Raw genomic sequence first — 26,537 nt, 5'->3', positions numbered from 1 at the left:
AAAACTGAAGGTTGCCAATCAAATACAAATAAGCTGGAGCTCTGGGGTGCTAGAAAAAAGGAAAAACTTGCAGACCTCGGAAGAGATTAAGTCAGGATTTTCAGTGGAGGATGAGCTGGAGAAGTACTTGATACAGAGAAGGCGAACATACTTAGGCAAAAAAACATCAAGAATTTGACAACAGTGAAGCAACCTAAGGAAAATATTATCACTTGAACCAAAACTGTAACCAAGGTCTGAATTTTCCATGGAAGAATATAACATCAAAGTGACAAAGACAACACTGTGGTTGCCTGGACAGACAACTATTATACTACTGTTTTTTCATGGTAATAACCTCAATATTTTAAACCATTCACTTTAAAAAAGGAAAAATAAACACTGGGGGAAATACCAGAACTAGAACTCATAAATTTTAACAGAATTAAATAGAAAGAAGGGGAAAAGATTTAAATTAATAAGGGAGAAATGAAGCAGCTCCAGTGCAATTTTAATCTGATTAGGTTTCTATGGAGGTGTCTTAGAAGACGTAGCTGGTGGCACAGCTTGCTGTCACCTCACACGCAGCAATATCTTTTGGAAGCTTATATATCAAAACCAGGTTTTTTTGCAAGTTGCATAGATGACAAAACTGAAGGCCAAAGTCAGAAGAGGAGAGGAGAGGAGAAAATACACCTCCTTTTTTTTCTAAATTAATGGAAATATAAAACAGGCTTACTGAAGGGCAATGTTAGGTACCTCAAACCATGCAAAACCTTCGTTTCTGCAACACCCGTGTGATACAATGAATCCTGAGCAAATCTGCTGGTGGTGACTGGGAGGATAACCTCCACAGCATTCAACCAGCACACGAGAAAAATACTGGCCAACTTCATAAAATACCAGGATTTTGTCTGCCACCTCCTATAATTGGTCTAATTCTAGAAAAGCATTTATTTGGGTACAAATTGTACCAATGCTATGCCCCATGTAAATTACCTGCAATAGGGAAGGGGAAAAAAGTAATGCTGTCCAAAGAGCAACTATGAAATTATCAACGATTTTAGACAGTGAGCACATTTTCAAAGGTAGCATTGATATAACAGTCTAATAAAATACTTAGAAACTATTGACATGTAGGCAATGCTGTAGTTTTAAGCTTCAAAGGTGATACGAAGTCTAAATGATTCCCAAAGTAGGTACCTAGGTTTCCTACTTCCCACACTAAAATACAGTCGTCATAGAAAAATACTCTATCTAAATGTCTGTGCTGAGTTTCCAGCAGACTAACTCCATGTCCACATCACAAATACACTAGCATGTCTTAAAGATCTGCAGAAGCAAAATGGATACACATTTACACACAACTAAGTCACCACTTTAAACATCTCACCAGGATTAACCATACCTCCCCAAAGCATGAGGTCACATGACACAATTGCCCTTTCACATTCTAAACTACCTAAAGATGCAGTATTTATAAAAAATTTTTTTTAGTTGCTCAATAAATCAAATAAATTTATTTCTTAGATGCTGTCATTGTAATATCCTGTTACCAGAGATAATGGATCTTGACTATTGATGTGTGCTCAAAATCGATTTCATAACTGAGTAACAAATTTAGTTTTCTTTAGGTTGCTCAACATTGGATCCATGAACTGTCAATTGTGTACAAAAATACAAAACCAAGTCTTTCCACTATCTTTAAAATCCTTTGTCTTGGCATGCACAAGGATGCTGGTCTTTATTTTTTTATCTTCTTGTTTGAATGGTAAGCAATTTTATCCAAGCATCCACAGTTTTCCTGGCAAATATTTCCTGAGTAATTCCTATTAAAATATATTAAAATACCAAATGGATCAATGTCTTCATACAGAAAAAGTAACATACAAACACTCTGCACTGGATCTCAGACACAGAATCAAAATCCTACCATGGCAGCAGTTAACATCCTCACCTGAAACTGATGTTTAATCCCCAGACTCACAAGAGGAGACAGCCCTTAGATCTTTTAAAGCCAGAGAGAAAACCACTTTCATTTGCAACCTGCTCCAAGGATGCTTTGTTTGACTTACTAACTTGTAACCAGAGATTCCTTTTCTCTATGAAGTAATTCTAATAGCGGCAAATCTTATTTGACAAAAACAAAGTATTTCTTTTTCTTTGAACAGGAAGCTACTGCAACTCCAGTTATACAAGTGGTGTTTCAGAAATCCAGGGCACAAAAGTGGACTGTGTGTCAACGCTTATAGAATATTTAACCTACAGGCAACTGAGCCTAGACCAAGCTGCTACTTCTCTGGTTTCTACTTGACCGTACCTTTTTACAAATCACTGACTTCATGCTTACTGTACTAACTGGCATTGTTACCCCAAACTAATTAAACTTAAGAAAAGTATACTGTCATGAAAGTAGTAAAGAAGGTTTAAATATTAAAGAAACATGACATTGTATGCAGACCAAGAGTTATTTCTTTAAAAAGGAAGAACAAAAAAAAAAAGTCCCAACAAGGAAGAAAGGTTCCAACCTTTAGTTCCCAAAATAATTTTGCCTTTTAAGCTTCCTTGTTCCCACTAAGAAAGGAATTCTTGATTGTTCTTCTGGCCCAGGTCCTGAAATCCATCCACCAGGAGACTGATGGTTACCTCCACTGAGAGTTTGCGAGTACCTCCTTGTGTGGTATCTGTGCTCCTTTGCTCCTGGCTCTCAAAATTTAGATATTCTGACCTAACCTTGACAAGGCAAGTTACTAGAGAAGAAAAAATTAGTAAGGGGAAACTGAAAAAAAAACCTAATGTGAATAAGCCTGTGTTCTTCTGTTGCTGTATTTAGCCACTACTCACATGTTTAAAGTTAAACATTTGTTTAAATGACATGCTATATACTACCACTTGAGTACTCAGAACTTTGCAGAATCAGAACTTGCAGAACTTACATTGGTATCTGATTACGAGCATGGTAAGAAAAGCCAAGCTAAAATAACTGTAAAATGCAATGTTAAAAATGAAACTTTAAAAAATAAATGAAAATAGATCCTTTTACCTGTATGATATTTTTCACTTTTGCACATAGTAAACAATAAGACAGATATGAGTAAATGCTAAGTGGAATATTTTCTTTTGAGATTACCATTTTTATGGAATACTCTGTCCAAGTGACAAAAACTACTATTTACCATTGGTATTTAAAATCGGAGACAGTACAACACTGACCAATCTGCTTCATACCAGATTTTTTTAAAACCTTCTTACAGTAGAATTCAACGACATGACTGCTTACTGCAAATACAAAACATCTAACAAAAGATTTTTCTTTTAAAATGAAAAAATGAAATAAAAACACTTGTTGGTATCAAAAATGTCCTCCTGCGCATTCTTAGCCGATCTAATGTAAAGCCTTCTTTCTCTTTTTCCTTGCCTTTTCCTTTTTCTTTCAATCTAAAGAAAAATTTAAAATTCTTTGCAGAATCTAATAAACATAGCAGGGAGAAGGGGAGGGACAAGGGAAGAAAAGACTTCAAAGGATATTCTTCTGGCTTCCTTAGGAGCTTAATACAATCTTATGAATTGGAAAAGGAAGAAATAACATATTCTTACACTTGGAAAAGAACAACCAAACCAAAAAAGGAAAGGAACATGAACACAGAGTAACATTATCCTATTTCTTGATCAGCAGCTACAATCTGAAGGAATGCTCACTTCTCTGTAACACATTTTGAAATGCCAAAAATATTACCCACCACGCTGAGAAAAATATTCATTTTCATCAGAAATATTTTAGCATGTTTTAATACTAGTGTTAATACTTCAACCTTTAGATAAATACCATCTGAATTGCAAATAAGTATAATGTATTTTCTAGAAAACAGGAAGCTCTGATATGGTATGAACAACAAATATAAATATCTCCCTGAAAACAAGAGGTCATTACAAAGCACCAGGCTAAACAGAAAAGTGAAGGATAAACCACATATATTATATCTTTTTGTGTGCATACAGATTAGCACAGATTATCAGAAAAGATGACATTGGTAAAGAGCCCTCTCCAATGATACTCTGATTCTCATGACTCTAAACATTTCCAGGAACAACTGTCTCATTCTTGCCAAAAGAAATATCTGAATATTCACTCTTAGCTCTGCTTCCTGTGATGAAAACCATTATAAATCCCGCTTTACAGAGACAGACTCGTTAAAGATATTCCATGAATACTTTTTGGATGTGAGCATATCATTCAGAAAAAGTAGAAGGATTGGACTGGGTGAGTCTAGGCCCTGACTGAGCAAAGCACGTATACCTGCATTTAAATCCTGTTGATTTTGATGGGATTATGCAGATAAAATAAACACAGGTTTGACTGCTTACATAGCTGAGGCCGTGACTCAAGTCTGAACATTCTGCAGAACGTCAAACAACCACAGAGACGCTATCAGCGTAATAAGGACACCTCTACAGAAATATTTTATTCTGTGATACTACAAGTAACTTGAAACACTGTATTAAATGAAAGACATCAGAGAAAAGAAAATGATTTCTCAGTAAATTCAATTTATTATGTGTTTCCCAGAATAGGGAAATGCACTAAAACCAGAGCACAAGTTGCCAAGTGGCCGCATTGCCGCGGCGGTATATGAAGCAATCACCTCTCATAGGTGCACCGCACTTCTAACATACTAAACTAATTTCTGTATTTTCTCCCCATTCTTTCTAGCTCCAGGAATGCTGGAATAGCTTAACTTTGACAGGCAAAAACCTGAGAATTTGAATATATGTTTCTATGCCTAAATAATACACAGGTATTTGATGAAATTTTTAGAAAACCACCTAAAATCCAGAGATTACAAACTCCCACCAATTTCCACTGAAAATTAAGACCACACACTACTTAAGGAGTGCTAAGCAGGTGCTTCAGTCTGCATCTGTGCACTCCCCAGGATCTCTATAGACACAGCAATCCATATTTGACTACCTTGTATGATATAATTCTATGCACCTTAACATATACGCAAACCCACAAATTTATGCAGCTGATCATAGTTGTCTTCATTTTTTTTTACTACTTCTGTGTTCCTGAAATAAACGAAATATGTTTGAATAACATTTCTCAATACCAAAACAATAAAGAAATATAATCTCAGGGCATATCTTTCAAACTGCATATAGCTAACATAATAGAGCTATGTGACATAAGTTTAGCAATATTAAATTCATACTTTCCTTATTATTTATTTTAAAATAATGCATATTGTTTTAGTTGTTGCGAAGTGATGTTTGTATTTTTCAACGACCTTTTTCCGCTTCCCATAGAAGCTGATAAGGAGCACAGACAGAACGATGGAACGGCCAGTGGAATATTCCATATCATAGGCGTCATGCTCAATATATAAAATAGGGTTATCTGGGGCAGGGGGAGAGGGGGACGTACTTGTGATCACTGCTCAGGACGGTGCCAATTCACCAGTTTACTGGGGTGTTGAGAGTGACTTGTGTCTTGTATATTCTTTTTCCATTATTATTGTTATTTTCCTTTTCTGTTATTGTTCTATTAAACTGTCTTTATCTCAACCCACGAGCTTTTTTTTTCCTTTCCCCTTCTTTTCTCCCTCTTCTCCCTGCCCTTCTAGGGGAAGGGGGAAAACTGCATGAGTGGCTGACTGGTCTTAGCTGCAGGCTGGGTCTAAACCATGACAGCTTTCAACACTGTCTCCCAAAAGATCCTTATAGAGGAGATGGTGAAGTATGGGCAGGATAAGCAAGCAATGACGCAGTCTGAAAACCAGCTGAATAGCCAGGCTCAGGGGATGGTGACCCATGGCATGAAGTCTAGTTGGAGGCCAGTGACTACCAGTGTAGCCCAAGGGGCAATACTGGGTCCAGTCCTGTTCAACATCTCCATTAATGATCTGGATGATAGGGCAGAGTGTACCCTCAACAGCTTTGCTGATACACCAGACAGTCGGGCTGCCATGCTGATGTACTTCAACAGGCTGGAAAAATATGCTGACAGGGACCTTCTGATGTTCAACAAAAGGAAGTACAAAGTCCTGCACCTTAGGAAGAAAAATCCCAGGCACCAGTATATGATGGAACTGATCAGCTGGAAATCAGCTTTGCAGAAAAGGAGTTGCGTGTTTTGGGGGACACAAAGTTGAACATGAGCCAGCAATGTGCCTTTGTGGCAAGCACCAGAAAAGTTTGCCCAGAGAGGTTTTGGAATCTCCATCCTTGGAGATATTCCAAAGCTATCTGGAAACGGTCCAGTCAATCTGCTCTAGGTGACCCTGCTTGAGCAAGGGGGCTGGACCAGATGACCTCCAGAGGTCCCTTCCAACCTCAACCAACTGGCAATTTGCTGATTCTGTGAAATGCAGGCACATCCAGGAAAATTCATCCCATATGAAAGATGATACCAGTGGTTCAAACTGTTGAGATGTGTCAAGTTGTTACATAAATGCCACTCATTTAATTCAGATATCCACAATTTCCCTTTTTTAAAAAAAATTCAATATAGAAACAGCATTTTTATGGTTTTATTGTGAGATATTTTAGCAGCAAATAGAGAGCTCTAATCCCTTTGCCCTCTACAAATATCTTTTGGATTGACACTAATGACAACTAATTTACTTGCCTGCTTAAAAATAATTAAAATAACAAAATAATAATTTTATGTAAATGAAACATTGGAAAGAAGAGCATAAAATATAACATAAAAATTTCAGTGTTAAGAAGGTCATGTTATTGAATTCAGAGACCCAGGTTCTGTGGCAAGTTTGAACACAAACACTCTTGTAAACTGAAGACATTCTGGTTTTGACACAGACATAATGGAATATCTAAATTCAGAAACAAGAAATGAATTATTCGGCCTCTGACCAAGGAAATCCTTGAGGCCTTTCAGAGGACAGCAGCAGAAGGTCATATATTTTGTTGCTTATGTAGGCCAATCTGAACATCTCAAACTGGGAGGAAGACTATTAAAGCGCTGCCTGACTTATGTATAAGGAAGCACATTGACTGGGAGAAAATTCCTGTGCCTGTATTACTAAGCAGGCACACTGCAGTCTTGATTTTCTTCTCATTTGCACCTGTGAAAAATGCCAGGCTTTCGCAGTATTATAATTCTCATCAAAAGCTATACAAATGATGCCTAGAATATTTCCTGAGATTTTTTTTTTAATATTAGATGCAGCATCTAAAAGTTATTGCATTAAAATGGAAGTAGTGCCAATGAGTTGCATGTAAAGTGTTTTTCCTTTTAGTATTCTGTACTCAGAGCACTCTGTGTGCTTTTCACAAGCACTACTTAGTTTTCAAGTTTAGCTAATCATAACTCTCCTTAACTTTTCATCTTCTTACTGTGCCAAAGTTTATGACATTGTAAAATGAATAAAACAAACCAAAAGATCTGAGTAGCTGGAGAAGATACTAAGCATACCAGACATATAGAGCCTTTTGTCTTTAAAACACGAAGGAGGGGTTGTAATAGGATAATTCATAAAATCTGTAGCACAGAAATTAAATAAAGAGAAAAGTACTACAGATTGCCATAAGCCAGAATCACCTAATAGCATTAAAGAGAAAGGAATGACCATTAGAGTCTATGAGATACTCTAAGTACCCCTCAAGGGCCTGTACATGCTTCACTGCTTTATGTGAAGCCTTGCGTCCTTTAGACTACAATCTCATTAAATCAGTTCTCAAGGTCACAGCTGAATGCAAGAGGGCTACGCTGTGCATCTGTAGAAGATACTTATTTCTGGAAAAATTATAGTTCTATTTATGTGAAAATGATAACGCGGTTATGCAGTACATAACTCCAAACCTGCAAACACTTATCCCCATTGACATAATAAAAAAATTTGTTTCCAGAATCAAAGTTTAAAGGGTCAAGTAAGAGTTGCCCAAGGTGCCTGCACACCCATCACAGGATTTCCAGATGACAGGAGAAAATGCTGAAGGAGAGAGGAACTGCACCCACCATGGGAACGTGTCATTTCCATTCGAATCGGCGTAACTATGGGTTAGGCAGGATGGGATGAAGAATAGTAATAGATTTAGCTTTGTTTTCCTCTTCTTCCCTTATATTGCCCAGTGCAGCTTCCTCTCCCGTTGAAGGAGGAGATGGGAGAAGGAAGGGAAACGGTGAGGGACCTGCTTCAGCACCTGGAGGTGCACAAATCTATGGGGCCGGATGGGATCCACCCAAGGGTATTGAAAGAGCTGGCGGAGGTGCTCGCCAGGCCACTTGGTATCATTTATGAGCAGTCCTGGACAACTGGGGAGGTCCCAGCTGACTGGAGGTTAGCAAATGCGACACCCATCCACAAGAAGGGCCGGAAGGAGGATCCGGGGAACTACAGGCCAGTCAGTCAGACCTCGGTGCCTGGGAAGGTCATGGAACAGATCCTCCTCAGTGCCATTACACGGCACATGCAGGAGAACAGGGTGATCAGGCCCAGTCAGCATGGGTTTGTGAAGGGCAGGTCATGCCTATCAAACCTAATATCCTTCTATGATAAGGTGACCCACTTAGTGGATGAGGGAAAAGCTGTGGATGTTACCTACTTGGATTTTTGCAAAGCTTTTGACACTGTTTCCCACAGCATTCTCCTGGAGAAACTGGCTGCTCATGGCCTGGACAGGTGTACTCTTCGCTGGGTAAAAAACTGGCTGGATGGCCGTGCCCAGAGAGTGGTGGTAAATGGAGTTAAATCCAGTTGGTGTCCAGTCACAAGTGGTGTCCCCCAGGGCTCGGTGCTGGGGCCGGTTCTCTTTAATATCTTTATCAATGATCTGGATGAAGGGATTGAATGCACCCTCAGTAAGTTTGCAGATGACACTAAACTGGGCGGGCGTGTTGATCTGCTTGAGGGTAGGTTGGCTCTGCAGAGGGATCTGGACAGGCTGGACCGATGGGCTGAGACCAATGGTATGAGGTTCAACAAGGCCAAATGCCGGGTCCTGCACTTGGGTCACAACAACCCCATGCAGCGCTACAGGATTGGGGCTGAGTGGCTCGAAAGCAGCCCGACAGAAAAGGACCTGGGGGTGCTGGTTGACAGCCGGCTCAATATGAGCCATCAGTGTGCCCAGGTGGCCAAGAAGGCCAACAGCATCCTAGCCTGTATCAGGAATAGTGTGGTGAGCCGGACTAGGGAAGTGATCATCCCCCTGTACTCGGCACTGGTGACGCCCCACCTCGAGTACTGCGTTCAGTTTTGGGCCCCTCGCTACAAGAGGGACATTGAGGTGTTGGAGTGTGTCCAGAGAAGGGCTACAAAGCTGGTGAGGGGTCTGGAGGACAAACCTTATGAAGAACGACTGAGGGAGCTGGGGTTGTTTAGCCTGGAGAAGAGGAGGCTGAGGGGAGACCTTATCACCCTCTACAACTACCTGAAAGGAGGTTGTAGAGAGATGGGGGCTGACCTCTTCTCCCTGGTGACAAGTGATAGGACGAGGGGAAACGGGTTCAAGTTATGTCAGGGGAGGTTTAGATTAGATATTAGGAGACATTTTTTCACTGAAAGGGTTATTAAACATTGGAATAGGCTGCCCAGGGAGGTGGTGGATTCACCATCCCTGGAGGTGTTTAAAAAAAGGGTAGATGGGGCACTTAGGGACATGGTTTAGAAGTGGCTCTTGTCAGGGTAGGCTAAAGGTTGGACTCGATGATCTTAAAGGTCCCTTCCAACCTCAACAATTCTATGATTCTATGATTCTATGAAGAGAGTATGGCCAAGAGGGCACACCAGGCATCAAACTGGAGCTCTGAGCAGTCGTTCTGTTTTTCCACTGATCCCAGGACGGCACAGCTATGCAGAGTCTTGGAGGAGACTTACATTTTGCTAAGCGAACAAATTATTAGATACCAATATGTGGCCAGACAGTACTGAAATTAGATTTCTGAAAGTAAAGTTACAATAAGATAGCATAGGCATTATAAAAATTGTGGAATAATTATAATCCAGTAAAAAAGCGGAGAAAATACCCTACCCAAACAAAAAAAATCCTGGCTTTGTTTAAAGAAATCTGCCAGCCAAAGAAATATAATGAAGAAGCAGCTGAAATAAAAATGGATCACATAGCTGCTAAAGAAAGAAGGGACGGAGTTACCCTAATTTGACATTACTTGAGGATCAGTTTTCTCCCAAGAGTGATACAAATGAGGAAATCTTACTGATGGAGAGGAGCTTTAAATGGCTGTTAATACCATCCTGACTTGCAGTTCCTATCAATGATCACAAAATTTGAACTGGAGGGCGATTTAGGGGAGAGAGAGTCCAAAGTCAAAGTAGACTCAAAAAAGAGATTAATAATTCTGATGCAAGATGGTAGTCACCAGAATGACCCTGGCATAAAGAGGTAACCAGTTCTTCCTGAGAAGCAGCTTAACAATCTTGCCATTCACACCTGGAGGACCCGGTAGGGACCAGTTTATCCAGCTGCATTATCATGACCATTCTTCACCAGCCATAGAGACCATGAGTACTTAGAGTCAAAATGCTTACTTAAAAGTTCCTCTACACCTAGCGACCGTTATAATTACTTTTGAAAGATGGTAAAGAAATAAAAGCTTTTAAGAAAAATCAGTTTGATTTAACACCTACTGCAGGATTTTTATTTCTTTTTAAAATGAGTTTTTAAACACCATTACTTTAGCAGATACATGCAAAAAATATGCCCCCACAAAACTATAACAACTATTTCGGATGAAATTATGGATATATTTGAAGTACAAGACAGAAAAAGAGCTATTTCTTGAAAACTCAATGACGGAAGTCTTTAAAACACTTTTTCTCTCCCCTTACTTTGGTATTTTACTTTAAACACAAGATTAAATTACAAATGCACTGAACTGAATAAATGACTTTCTGAAGCTGTTTTATCTTTATGTAACCAGACTGAACCATACTGCAGCTGCACTCTCACTACATGCTTCCTGATCAGGACATGGCCTGATGCCTTTTGAGGCGCATATAGAAAAAGTGAATAAATACAACTTCTTTTGTCAGAAAATCCAATACAAGTCAGCCAGTTTGGAGGCTCTGCAGGGAGCAAAGGCATAGTCTTGCCCACAAGTACAGTTCAAGATTGACATCAGCACTGTCAATGCGTTAGCAAGAACAGGTTGGTCAGATTCACAGAGGTAACATCTCTGGGTGCAGTCAGCTTTACTATACACAGTGTATCTCAAGAGGCTGCTCCTGGGTTTCTTGGCAGCTGCTTGTGTGATACTGGCTTTAGCGATCACAGAGAATGTACCTTATGGGAAGGGGTTTGACTGTTCTTTTTGATGCTGTGAACAAAACAAGAAGAAAGAACTGAATTTGCAATTTGAAAAATGCAAATGGCATTCGCATGCCAAAAGAGCACTGTCTCTGGTTACTACTTTTACCAGAAATACGGGCGGATTTGTATCCTGTGCAAAGTGAAATAAGAATAGTGCAATTCCTGTGAAGGAAAAAAGTTTAAAAATGTATAGCAGTTCAAATAAGTAAAGATTGCTGACAGAGGAGAAAGACAGACAAAGAAAGAAATGAGTACATATACATATACGTACATCCCTGGAAGTGTTCAAGGCCAGGCTGGATGAGGCTTTGAGCAGCCTGGTCTAGTGGGAGGTGTCCCTGCCCATGGCAGGGGGGTTGGAACTAGATGATCTTCGAGGTCCCTTCCAACCCAAGCTGTTCTATGATTCTATGATATATCTTTAAAAAAAATATATATAAACATATATCTATACATATGCATTATATATAAATATATATTAAGAAATTAATCAAAGCTCCATTTTGCTTAATGAACGTGGAGGAGTACACACACTTAAAGTGACACGGAACTGAAACTGACGCAAAGGAGGGGTTTTTAAGGTTTATACCTGTAGAAAAACTCTAGAGAAGGCTCTGAAATCTGCACGAAGCGCCAGCATTTATGCTAACTCATGTATTCAGCAGAGTATTTTTCTCTTATCTTACTATCTAGCAATGCATGCTTTCTCTACTATTTTAATCACTATTCACTAATACTGAACTCTTCCATTAACATTTCCAACCACAGTCACAGTTGATCTCCAGAGATCAACTGTGAGATTTGTCTTCTCTGCAAGAGAAAGTTATATCACTGGAATTGGAGAAATTATATTTTAAAAAAAGGAGAACCTTTTGATGCATGACTGTACTTGTTTTCATCCTACTTACTGCATTTTAGTGTATGCTGATAAGGAATTACGTTAAAATAAACTAAAATAAACATCTCAAGTGAAAATAAGAGACTTAGCATAGGAGTTGTATCAATATGAAATTGTGGTTTAATTGGTGCCACTTTTCTTGTAGCATTCTTACATTGACTTGCTAGTGCAACTGTCACTACCATTTTCGAACTTGTACAAGGAAAACCATTATTCCCTTAATGGTCACCATTTTCATCAGTCTTCAAATGTCGGCAGGCAGCTCCCTTAATGTATCATAGACACTGCCTGAACTTAATAAGAAAACCCCTACGATTTATTTCTTGTCATATGCAAACCACATTGCAAATCAGCATCTTTTTGGACCAAGTTCGTAACAGTTATTTATAAACAATTCTAACTTGAGTCTGTCTATGTTTCAAGTTCCACCAGGTGACTGGATTCATTTTCATTGTCCCTGCCTGACCTTGTCCTGGAATTTTCCCTTCTAAGGAAAATTTAGTTGTGTTGATATCTCAGTTGATAATGAGCTTAGTCTGTCATATCACAATTTACACTAAAATATTTACTATCATTTATCTTTATACAATAACGATATTGTTATTAAAATCGTTTAGTATTACAAAACTCATAAATTTTAAAGTAAACATGTATTTAAGTTTATTAAATGCAGTTTTATGCAAACACAGTCCTCTGGAGAAAGAAGGAATTAGATTACTCCGCAGAAGGTCTAAGAAAGTTAGAACTCCACTGGTTTCTCTTACAGAATAAAATAAAGAACAGACTTTTTGTGGGCCTGGGTTCAGAAATTGTCTCGTCTTCAGAGTCAACCTTTAACAACATCCAAAAAATAACAGGGAGGAGGAAAGATCTCTGAATGACCATGTGCTGCTAAAAAGAGTATTTCTTCCATTAATAAGTTCCATCAATTGCTTTTGAAAGATCACAAGACTGTAAAGCACTGAGAGCGCCTTACACACTCAGTTGTTTATAACTGTCAATAGAAAATGTGTGAACTACTTTCCTTAAGCTGATGTCAACTCAGTACAGTGCCAGTTTATTGTACACCATGGTTTACCAAGAAATAAAACAATAACTGTGCCCATTTATTATACATACATAAACGAACATATTTATTGAACATACTTCTCAATCTCTCCTTGTTATCCCAGATGAAATTTTGTAACCATATGTGCCTGAAATTGATAAAATACAAAAACATGATTCTAGAATTTGGGATTAGTACATTGCCCTAAACATCTATTGAATGCAGTATGTATACATTTGCCCTCAAATTTTGTACTCATTGTTATTTTCCTAAAATGTTTATTTTAATTAGGCGTTTATGGAATCTGATAACAATCCCTACTGAGCTATTACAATGAGGAATGGAATGGCTACTAAAGACATTACCTCACACAATACTTACTGTTTCATATTAGATCATTAAGAGAGTCTATGAAGTGTCAAGCAATATTTAAGTTCCGTGTATATTATGCAGGGAGACATAAGACAGGTTCTGTGTCTTATGAATAGTGCTTCATGTGTTTGATTTAAGAAATTACATCCTGGTACTTTTGCCCGATACAGCTATTTCCAATTTTTGCTGAGTTTCTGCAGATCAAAATTATTCTCTCATGCGCATATTTAGGTCTTTGCTTTTGGGCTGATGCATTCTGTCTCTAGTATTTTCACTCTTGTTTCTCTATGCTGTAAACACCAGCCACATCTTCCACAAGGTTTTTTTCTTTTTTTTTTTTTTTCCAATTTTTGCTAAATTACAATAATTGGAGTTTGACAATACTGCTATTTCAATTTTCTTGCTTAAAAATAACCTAGAAAAAAATGAACCACAGTGGAAAGTAAATGTTCATGTTACTTTTTTTCTCTATAGAACTTTATAAGGTTAAATATATAGAATATTTATTTTTCTATGTATCTAAAAACTACAGTTACATGAATTCTTGTAGTTTTTATCCAAGACACAGCAGCCTAAAAGATTTATTCAATTAGCCATGCAAATGCTAACAAATTATTAACTCTTTATGACTTTCTGGCAGAAATAGTTTTAATAGCTCTGTTTTTTCCATGTTAAACAATTGTCTTACAAAGTCATCTTCCAAAAATTAGGCTTTAATGGACTTCAGCGTTCCTAATTTTTCAATATCCTTTATAGGAGTGTTTAGGAATTTACTTATTTTTATTTCAGTTCTCCTTCAATAACAGCCTACATTCCCTACAACTTTTTCAGTTCACTGAGTTGTCTATATCTTCTCAGTTCCTTTTTCCTAGCGAAACACACTTCTTTCCTAATAAACAATTGATGATAATGGACTAAAAATTTCTGAAAACTAAACTCAATTAAACAGATACTTATTAGTAGCAAGTAAAATAATTTCTATTCTACATATGCTCGTTCTCTCTAGGACACAGAAAATAAAGAATAAAACAAAAAGGAAAGTTGGATAAAACTGAAATTGGGAAACTGAAATTGAGGAAATGTACTGTATCTCATATGAAGTTAGAAATGCACATTACAGAAATCAGTTCACAATAGAAATAAAATTCAATTGTGATATTGTGATTGTTTCAAATACTCCTCGCAGTAGCTGATTCAAAAGCACTTAAATGTATCAAAACTCATATACCTATATGTACAAACATATGTGTAAGTGTAAAAAATCAGCAGTGAGTCGAGACATTCCCTTTTACGACTCCTTCCTATCTTTGATAAGTTCTTTCAGTTAAGCAGAAAATGAGTGCAATTTTCTGCCTTCACTTCTGCGGATGTTGAGTTAATCGGGACAGAGTAGTTCTACCTCTAAGTAGTTGGAGAGTGGCTGAGAAAAGGTTATGGCTGGGAAAGTTGGAAAGATATAACAGTAAGTACACTCCTCATTTGAAACTGTAGACTGTCAGGGATGTGTTAAATTTCAAATCTGCCCCGATACAGCAGGAACAATACATAACTGAGTAAAATGGAAAGCAGAGGAACATTCTTCACAAAATCAGCTTCTTAGAGAAATAAATTAATATATATGAGCTTAAAAGACATGCTAGTTTTTTCATATACGCTATCAATCCATATGTGTACATATACATTTTTGTTTATATATACACAAATAAAATATAATGCTTTACCTGAACTATATTTGAAAACCATTTCCAGACAATAAAGACATGCTATTTCCCTATATTTAACTTTGTTTCCAAAGAACATTTATCCGTCTCCCATCTTCCATCAATGATTCATTAATGACACATTGAATGTTAGTTGCTAAATGTCATTTCATTAAAAATATTAAAGCAGTGACATTTTTTTTATAAGGGCAGATTTCTCATTGTTGCACTTGATTTTGTAAATTTTTTTTCAGCTGTCACATATTCACATTCAATTACTTATTGTTGCATATTTTTAACATATCGTAAAAGTAAGTCAGAGACCGTAAAAGGCAATTGTCCGGCAGCTCTCACCTCTACTGAAGTACGAGATTAGCCAAACGTCCAGCTGCTCAGAACTTCAGCAACAGCTGAAGTTCCTCCACAAAACCTTCCCATAATATCTCAGTTGAGACCTGAAAGGAACATCTCTCTGCAATTAGTTCACTTTGCTCTTTCAGACCTCAGGTCTCTGCTGACATTATTAGGCTTGCTAATTAGTATTGCCTGGGTTGGTGACTTTTTGAAAAATGGATATCTGTCCAAAGACAACTAGATTGTGACCTCCAATAACATTTCTCATAGGTCACTATATTGCTATCAGATGGTGATTATATTCAGCTATTACTAACCTTGCCTGGAACAAAACCCAACAGAGATGAAAATTCTTTGTCTTCTGTGTTAAGGAATTAATTTTAAAAAGAAAGAAGAGAAAGACACAAACACGTGAACTTGCAAGCATCTATGATAGAAAAGACATACCGTGGGCTTGCAAGTTTCAGAAATGTCTCTTTGAACAACATTTCACAAACATTTGCTACTCTGCTTTTCTTAGACACTGCAAATGAATTGTAACTTTTATATTTGAACTTGCACAAAAAGTATATTAATTAGCTAACATTTTTCATTGATTGCTCATATGGAAGTAGTCATACTCTTAGGTTTCCTCAAAATATTTTGGAAGTGAGGTGCACCAAGTTTTGCATGTGGTGTACTTGGGTACCTGACACTTTCTAGTTTTAAAATTATTAATTAATCCAAATACATTTAATCTATTAAGTCTTTGTGCATTGCAAAATGCATTAAAACACATAAGTGAAGAAATCTGCAAAAACAGCTCACTGTATTAATCGTGCCATAAATAAGAACGGCAGAGAAGATACAACACCTAATATAGAGTCTACTGATAACATTCTGCAATCTGCAGGCTTCAGGTGGATCTTCAAATGAAAAATTAAATTGATGATACGTATGGCATCCCACATGAAGCTGGAGATGCATGTTACTGAAATAAATTCAAATTAGAAACAAAATTCACTTGTGACTACCTTAAAAATTCTTAGCAGTGGCAGTTTCAAAAACACGTAAACATACCACAAGTGATATATATTTATATTCATATATGTATGGATTAGTGTAAGAAAAATCAGCAGGTAATCAAGACATTGCCTTCCATTTGTCCTTCCTGTCAACTGTACACTAGCATGTATACAGGAAACAAAGGACCAACATAAAAAAACTTCTGCACCACAAAGAAGGGAAAGTAGGAAGGTTTTGCTCTCCCAGATGGAAAGAAAAGAAGTTCATGCTTTATGTTTAGCAAAGGAGATGAGTGAGGTTGCATAAAATCCTCCTCACTTGTCCCCTGCCAGCAAAGGACACATACAATATGACAATACGATAGCTTCACCAATCTAGTCTTTTCTTCACAAACCTGTAGATGCTGGAAGCTGTCTGAGATGCAGTTGCAGTGCAGATCTTAATAGATTCAGAGGCAAAAAAATAGGAGAATTTCAATGCTGTACTGTAATTGCCATAGGGGGCTGCTGAATACTAGTGGTTACAATCCAATGGAAAAGTTAAGGCAACTGAATTTCATCCACGAGGCACATCTTCCAGAAGGCCATGGTACAAGTGTTTGAGTCTAAAACCCATGGTGTGCACCACTAATGAAATGAAGGTCACTTACTGGCATTATGAGATTTTGTTCACGTTTCAAAATACCAAGAAAAGCGCCAACAAAATGTTTTCTCTGCACAGTTTTGCTTGTATCAGAACTCAAATACTACAGCTGTAAAAATCAGTATTCTATAGGCTACCTTATTGGGGAAAAGAAAAAAAGCTCTAAACCAATTAGTAACAGTTCCTAGTTTGATATTTGATTAATTTCTTACTTTAAATAAGTGATTCTTAAGAAATCCCATTAATTTCAGGAGCATTAGGAGAGAAAGCAGTAGACATTGTCCCTGATGGTCATAGTACTTAGACAAAGTAGATTTAATTCTTAACATAATCTCTTCCCACTCCTCTTTGAACTACTCAAGGTATATAAAGACAACAGAATGTAACAGGCAGAGATTTGGAGCAGAAACCACATTATCAACACAGGTCACAAAGAGGGAAAACGCACTTTAAAAAAGATGAGCTAAATACAGATTTAATAACTTGCTTGGATTATAATGGCCCAAGGGGTTATTTTAGGATCCTATACTCCACAAGCGAAGAGAAATAGCAATTAAAAGTCTAGAATAAGGTGCTATTTACTCTTCTGAAAAACATCATATGGGCAATGTCTTTTAGTGGACAGTCTGCATTTTGAACTTGGAAGGGAACTGAAGGTACCTGGTAAAACTCTCTTCAAATAACAGCAAAATTGACACCTGAATCAAATTTCTAGGCCAGCTTCTTCACTTTGAAAATGTTTACAGTTCAGATATGGATCCTTATCAGAAGTTGAATTTTGCAAATTATCCCTTCAACTCTAACATTTGATTCAAACCATGAAACTAAAGATTCTGGAATTATTTATATTTTAAAGGTTTTGAATACAATGGCAGACCTGCTACCTCATAGACTTTTTGTCATATTTGCTGCTATATTTTTTTTTTTTTTTGGACTCTAGCCTGCATTAATACCAGCTATGTACAAAAAGAAAGGTAAGGCAAATAATTTCACATGTTTCTAAACAATCTTTTAAACTCTAATACCAGAAATATTTTACTTCAAAGCAATGTACAGTGTGAATCATAGAATTGCCTAGGCTGGAAGGGACCTTTCAGACCATCTAGTCCAACCATCAACCTAACTCTGACAAAACCCATCACTAAATAATATCTCTAAGCGCTATGTCTACCCATCTTTTAAATACCTCCAGGGATGGTGATTCCACCACTTCCTTGGGCAGCCTGTTCCAATGCTTAATACGCCTTTCAGTGTAAAAATTTTTCCTACTATCCAGTCTAAACCTCCCTTGGTGCAACTTGAGGCCATTTCCTCTTGTCCTATCACCTGTTACTTGGGAGAAGAGACTGACCAACCCTTTCAGGTAGCTGTAGAGAGCAATAAGGTCTCTCCTCAGCCTATTTTTCTCCAGGCTAAACATCCCCAGCTCCCTCAGCCGCTATTCATGAGACTTGTTCTGCAGACCCCTCACCAGCTTTGTTGCCCTTCTCTGGACATGCTCCAACTCCTCAATGTCTTCCTTGTAGCGAGGGGCCCAAAACTTGATATCACTACTCGATGTTTGGCCTCACCAGTGCCAAGCATGGGGAACAATCACTTCCCTAATCACGCTGGCAACACCATTCCTGATACAGGCCAGGGTGCTGCTGCCCTCCTTGGCCACCTAGGCGCACTGCTGGCTCATATTCATGGTGCAGTCAACCAACATATCCAGGTCCTTTTGTGCCAGGCACAAGACAGGACAATTCTGCCCATGCACAATATGGGACAGCATGTAGTCGTCAATAAGGAACTTGGCACACCTTCTATAACAACAATAACATCATAAAGATGAAAACCCAAAAAAATTCTAATCCCCATTATAACCTGGGGGAGTTGGTCTTCCCTTGGCAGGTAAAAGCCACAGATAAAATCCACAACTGAAAATCATTCACATATGTATTCATTGAGAAGCAAATGATCCTAACCCTTACCAATTTGGAAATACTACCCCATAAAAATGAAGCTCATGAGTCTCAATCCTGACTCTACAGTAATGGAAATGAGTGAGTAGGAGTGACAGGGGAATGGCACAAATTGCTGCTGAAGGGAAAAGTTTTGTAAGTTGTACTTTTTCTCTAGAAAAAAAATAGACTGAAGAAAAAAGATGGCTGATTAAGTGAGAAGTGAGAAGTTTAGGAGGCTCAAAGTAGTCCCATCAGAACCAGATTAACACACAATTATCCCTAACGACATGCAGAGTCATTCATTCTTTCTTGACTGAAGAGAGCTGTCTACTGAACTTCTAACAGGACTTCCTATAGTACATTTCCTTTGAGATTTTTCCCTCCAAGTACTGACCTTCTCATATACTCTCCTGCCCATATAGTCTAATGTGATCACAATCTGAATTGATTTGGCTGAAAATAACTATGAAAAGGCATTACATCGCAGTTACCCTTGAAGAACATCTTGCATATGCACTTCTAACTCTCACCACTAACAAAATGAAGCTCTCACTTCAAATCTACTATTAGGAAGTCCAAATAGCAGAAGAACATATTACAAGATTCAATTGTCTAAACAAAACAAAACATTTTTTTGTCCAAGATTATGAAGTAGGGATTTATTTTATAAAAAAAAAATAATCTGAGAACACAACAGCAAATACTTCTGGATAATTCTTCCTACCTGTTAAGTGACAGCAAGCCCTATATATCTTTTACACTTACCCGTATCTGTTGGAAACTAAAAATAATGGTGCCTTCAGGAATTCTACTTTACCTAGTTTGTGAAAGATGACGTGAGGCACTTCTGTTCTGCACATTTTATTTTTACACTGCTTAATACTGCTGTTATTCCTGAGCCTGATTTATGGGTACCCTGGGGTACTCCTAACCGCTTTTGATGTTATTTCTACTGGAAACAGTTGACAAAAGCAGATCTCCCCTTGAGGACTGCACAGTTTTAGTATTTGTTTCAACTTTCAGCCATTTGCTCAACCTATTAAGAGCTTCTTCAAAGACATAAAATAGCAACCTATCACCTTGAATGCTACAGAAAAAAATAAATGCATAAAGGCTGCCAATTCACGCTAAACTCTGCTGTAGATAAGCAGAATACATTGGAAGGCATTACACTACATGGAATACTGCCTATGGATTTAGCATAGCCCTAACAAGCGTATTTGGCTCTGCAGTATTTCAGACTGTTGGTCAGAGCTGCATGAAAATATTCATATAAAATATAAACGAGGCAAAGAGAAAGTGTGCCTACCGTAAACTTAAGAATAAAAAGCAGCAATAAGCTTAAACATTTCTTCAACTTTGTATTTTTTCTACCTACCATAGAGTACGCTACTTCTTTAAATACAATTTTTATGAGCTCTACAAAACTTGCTAAAACCATACGTATGCCACGCCAAGACTCTTACAGATTAAGTGCTCTACCTCTGGTGGACTAACTGTCCATGATAAATGGATGGAAACAAGTAGAGAAATGTTATACCTTGCTGCAAACAATAGTATTTACAAAACACATGAATAGTACCTAGTTTTCATCTTTTCCTTTTTAAATTTGTTCAGCAAAAAGGAAGAAAAATGTATTTTGAAGAACAGATACATGGTTTTTTACTGTAATGAAGCTAATATAACGTAATATTTAATGTACCAAATACAGTTATTCCTCTTTTCCACCTGAATGCTGTAGAATGATGAAAGTAGGTTTCACAAAATACTACAACCTGCAGAATGCCCTGGTTGCTACTTTTCGACTGTATAGGAGTAGTAGAAAGTCATCGCCAGCACAGATACATATAGTCACCGAAATGTTTAACTAAAATAAAAAGGTTATGGGCATTTGTGTAACTTCTTTGAATTACATATAAATATTCCAAGAACACTAGGTTGGAGAAAAGAACTAGGAACTCAAGAAATTGAGCAGATATTTCATACATAGCTCAAGAATCTACAATGACTTTTGTACAACATTGATAATTGATTTTATTGTCTGGCCTCTAGCTCTTTGCAAAATGGGCTTACCTTTGACCATCCTTGCAACTGGAAAAAAAGAAAATCAGGAACAGAAACTAAAATAATTTTTTCAGAGTTTTAATTTCAAGATTTTTTCATTCACCCAAAGATATATGTGAAATTATGTTTTAACAATTCACAAGATTGGCCACATAAAAAAATGAAGCAAAGTAAGGTCTTCTTGGTGCCACCTACAAATATTTAATATTACAGAAAACTGCATAATAAACTTTTATGTCTTTAAAAATCCAACTTCTGAAAGATAATCAGCATTCAATGTATGGCTACATTCTTAAAATTTTAGAGTTATCATGGAGATGTGTATCAATATTTTGACATGATGAGAGAGAACAATTTTCTTCCATTTTAGTTCCTCTAACATTGCCTAGAGAAGGGACTTTTAGACAATTTTTTTTCTTGTTTTATTCTCTTTTTTTTTTTTTTTTTTTTAAGAAGAGAAGAAAGCCTAACAAAAACATAGTAAATTGTCAGGAACAGACAACTTCTCCTGTGGTCTAGAAATACTTAAGAGTTTTTGACAACCCAGTGGACACACGTCCTGGATACAGATACTGTTAATCCTGCAAAGCTCAGTTGTTAGTCCAACAATTTTACCCCTTCATTGTACTTCATGGTGTCTGGTGATCTCTTTTGATGCTTCCCAAGCCCTACACAGGGAAGGGAATACTATAGAATGGTTTAGGTTGGTAAGGACCTTAAAGATCATCTAGTTTCAACCCCCTGCCATGGGCAGGGACACCTCCCACTAGACCAGGCTGCTCAAAGCCCCATCCAGCCTGGCCTTGACCACTAGGACATAAATAACCCTTTTCTATGCTTCTTACCACTAGGATAAAAGGTATGCTTTCATTGCAGATCTAGTTTCAGCAATGAGCCTTTGGGTTTCAGCTTCAAGATTATCCCAAGCTGGCTGTGACGAAGAGCTAGGCTACCTATCACAGTACTGTGTAGGATATCTGTCAGTCATTGCAGTTTGGCTTGGGATCAAGGACCAGCTGTTTACCCTCTTCCATGTAGCAGTACAGGCACATACTAGGGCTCTGCACTGCAGTAAACCAAATCACTCTTCTTGACCTGTGAACTGTTAGAAGGGACAGGAGAACTAGCCACTTCTAAATAGTTTAGTCTGCACCCTTGCTGCAAAATGCTGAGCTACCAATTTGACAGAGTTATATTTGGCATTTAAGTGTACCTAGTATCCAGTTCTGTAAATACACCACAGAGGATGCTGCCAAAATCAGCTGTTTCCAGAAGACATTCCATGTGAATCACTACAGAGTTCAAGCATCCTTCACAACCTCTCTCTGTTTTGACCAACAACTATCATTTTGCAATTCTCTTTGGTATACATTTTCATGTAAGGAATGGTGCTACCCGCACTGAGGCAGAGTCAAGGTACAATAATTTCATGTTAGTTAACCATGAAAGAGAGGAGGAACTGAAATAATACTGCCTACTTCCTGCTGATTTCATCTTGCGCAGTTCCACAGGCCAGTACAAAAGACCTGCTCATGGGTGGGAGGGGATTAGGTGGTGTGCAGGAGAACAGAGGTCATTCACAAAATCTTGTGAAGTATACAAAAAGGCAGAAGAAAGAACATCCTCTTCATCATTTCACTGCATCAATTGAGGAATGAGAAAGGAAACCTACATCTATAGCTCTAGGAAGTACAAGAAGCCAAATTCTGGCTACATAAATATATAAGTGCGCTTACAACCTGAAAAACTACAAGAAGGCTGCTGGAGTACTTTCCTGCTCACTCTTAGGATAACTGATTTCACTGTCTCACTGTCTCCTGTCAGACACTTAATTCCATGGCGTACAAGATGCACAGGGTCAGAAGAGTATTCTTCTGACTTCTTGGAGATTGAAGGGGATACAACTGGTCTGTAGGCAGCTTTTATAATACCCTAATGTAATCCTCTCCTCATGCCACAGCTTCAGAGTTCTTGCTATGATCAAATAAAATCTGTCAGACATTCAGAAAACTAAATTGAACTTTCATTATCTAAAAAGTATCTCTATGCTCCATAACGGAAACCTATTTATGAACAACTGAATCTGCTATGCAAAATAAAGAGAAGACTGAAAGACTTAATATGTGCATGAGTAACTTCAAAGAACCTGTTGTCCCCATCATAGATAGATACCACAGATAACCAGAAATCACTAGTGCTTCGTCGGGTGCTCAGGCACCCAAATCCTATCCTGTTTCCTAGGATACTCAGTCAGAACTCCTACAAACTTTTAGAAATAAAATACTTTAAGATCACCTAATGGCATCTCAGAAGGGGTCATGTAAGCTGGAAAGAATCTGAACAGCATGAGGCCAACAGGAAGACATATCTTCCTTCCCTGTTTAGCATATAAATCCAATAAGCTTATTCATAAATAAATATTCCCAGATTGTGTGCTCAGATAAAAGTCTACTGAAGCTTAAGTCTCCCATAGTTATTTGATGCCTTAATGTAAATTAATGAGAACTGATATGCTTTTATGACATGTCAATAAATAGTCCCACTAAACTTCACTAGTAAAGTTTAGGAAGCCAATAGTTAGTCCTGGGAACAGTTCAGCTGAGCAAATCCAGAAAATTAGGTCTTCCTTCTTTTCCTTCCTTTGTGATTTTACCACGAAACAGAGGAAAAAATTACAGCTTCATGAATATGGGTGAGTAGGTCTGTACTGAATGTACCAATTCAGAAAAATGTCAATATATCCATTTCAAATTTGATTGAAATTATTATAACCAGTTCTCAAGCCTAAGTAAGCATTTTTATGGCTGATACTCTTCCCTCTTGCTCTTGGGAAAAGGAGAAAGCTGGTCTCAGACTGGAAACTTCATATTATACTTAATTACAGAGAGGTTAACACTGTTGCATACCTACCATTGGGGACAAGCTTTCTAAGTAATTCAGCATGTATGCCCGCAAGGTAGTCTCTGAACGAGACACACGGCAATGCTGCAATACTGTGTATATGGGAAGTGATGGACACCATATTCTTCTAATCAGTGTACAATTATATTTTAAATTCTATCAGAGACTCATTTTCTCCAGCCAAATACTGTCAGAAACGAATCAGCTGCTATCAATGCAGTGGCATGCAAGCACAACATACTAGGTCTGGGACAGAACCAGAAAAATGAACTATTCTTTTCAATAGGAAGTTTACCTCCAGGAATCCAGCTTTTCTGCCCCAAAAAGATATCTGATAACAGTTTCATTCGCACTTCCTGCTATCCTATACATTTTTCTAAATTCTTTCCTCTATTGCAAAATGCAGACCAATCAATAGCAATACTTACAGTGCATGCCATGGTGTTATTAGTTTTGAGGTTCCACCTCAAAATATCTCCTAATTGGTAATAAATGTGTTTCAGGTAATTCTTCACAACAATGGTAGCTTTCTTTCTCGGGCAATTGGTTTTTAATCCATGCATTTGCAAGTAATGGTATTCTTGAATGTATGTGCCCAAACACCATACGGTAAAATGGATTATAGTATTTAAAAATGCAATAAACACGAACATGAGAACAGATGCATCATAAGAAATTTTGCTTTGATTTATAAAACAAACACCAAAACGCTCCTTTCTGGGGGAACAGTTTGTCCCCCTCAAAGTTGTGCTTTCATTCACTGGCTCTTATGGATTAGCAGCAAAGATCTACACACTTACACCACTATCTTGAGCACTGGAGGTTGTAGTTAGAACTTAAGCGGTCATATTTCCACCTGCAACTCAACTAAGGTACAAAAATATAAATTGCATTCATACCAGCAAAACAAAACACCGTGGCCCATTTTCCACCGTGATACTAGGGGAAAAAGCGTTTAAAAAGGAAAATCAGCAGAGGAGGAAAAAAAGCTCTTTGAAAGTGATAAGTACTCTAAAGCACTAAGACTGTGCATCTCTGACGCTTTTTGTTGTACTTACCTAATATCTGTGCATGTTATACATGTGATAGAGCGACTGTTTGCAGTAATGAGGTTCAAAGCCACAGATGTTTCACTGTCAGTAGTTGGGTGTGCTCCACATTTAAAGTAAAACTCCTGAAATATTGAAGCAGAGATAAAGGGAAGATTACATACCTGCTGTTCATGTCCTCCCTTTATCTTAGGCTAACTGACATTTGAGACAACAGACAAATCACCACTGCCAACAGAAAAGGAGGACAATCATTAGGAAAGGTTTGCAAGGAATCCCTTGCAAAAATACCAGTATAGGTGCATATTTTGTTCAGTGACTTCACTAGCAAAGAAGATATCTACTTGTGCGCTAATTTGATATCAGTGTGGTGCATTCTGTGATTTTCTGGATTTATAGAAAAAAAATTAATTCATCTAAGTATTGTCAAAGGCAGAATAGTAAGCACTGTCACTATGTATTAATATTTCCACATATTTTTTTGTTATAGATGTTACCATTTTCTGAACTCTAAACCATAGAATTTTAGCTCTAAATTGGTAAAGTTTGGCCTTTCTTTTGTGATGTTGGAAATCTACACCATACAGTTTTACCATCACATTAAAGAGAAACTCTAGCTCTTTCAGGACACATATTACATTTGCAATTATATATTATATTGTGTTTGAATTAAGTTGCTTTAGTCCACATCAGTCTATGTAGCCACTTCGACTCTTTTATTAGCATAATACTTTTTACACAACTATGTGCTTTGTTCTCTTTTCCATTGTACCCCAGGGAAAGCCATACTAACCATGCTGTGCTTTGATAAGTTTTCATTATAAGAGATTGTTTTAAATGTCCAAACTGCTCTATGTATATGTAAATAAAAGCATTCTGAAGACATGTGCTTTGCAATTGGAGCCACAGATGACATTTTGCAGTTTCTTTGTTCCCATGAGACCTTTTTTCCACTACGAAATTGTGGAGATTTGTAATGAAAACATTAAGACTGTTATAAATGAAGTGTGAATTGGAAGGTAAGAGTGTAAAAGCATCAGAAGAAATTACAAGAAGGTGGTATAAACGAATGACAGGTGCTGATGACATATTAACATGGGATATTAAGACCACAGATGAATCTCAAGACACCCAGACTGGGAAAAAAAAAATCTAAAAAAATTAATAAAATAAATAGAGAGAAAAAAAGAAAAAAAATAGAATCAACTGCAGCTAGAGAAAAAAAACACAGACAATGAATAAAAATCAGCAGTGTTTCCTGATCACTCACAGAGGTGGAACAGGATGAAG

The 26,537-nt window shown here is 37.5% G+C and overlaps 1 protein-coding gene across 1 annotated transcript in view; it reads right to left on the bottom strand.

Moving 5' to 3' along the window:
- The window catches only part of PRKN (parkin RBR E3 ubiquitin protein ligase), a 779,388-nt gene that overhangs the window by 359,296 nt on the left and 393,555 nt on the right, over window positions 1-26,537 (bottom strand). The window contains exon 6 of the mRNA XM_074580279.1: window positions 25,257-25,372. Within this exon, the coding sequence (XP_074436380.1) occupies window positions 25,257-25,372 (116 nt within the window). The remainder of the gene's footprint in view (window positions 1-25,256; window positions 25,373-26,537) is intronic.

The sequence above is a fragment of the Larus michahellis genome, chromosome 3 (assembly GCF_964199755.1).
Source record: "Larus michahellis chromosome 3, bLarMic1.1, whole genome shotgun sequence".
Classification (NCBI taxonomy): Eukaryota; Metazoa; Chordata; class Aves; order Charadriiformes; family Laridae; genus Larus; species Larus michahellis.
Note: the sequence above shows the minus strand (reverse complement) of the source record. Positions and strands in the feature narration are given on the sequence as shown.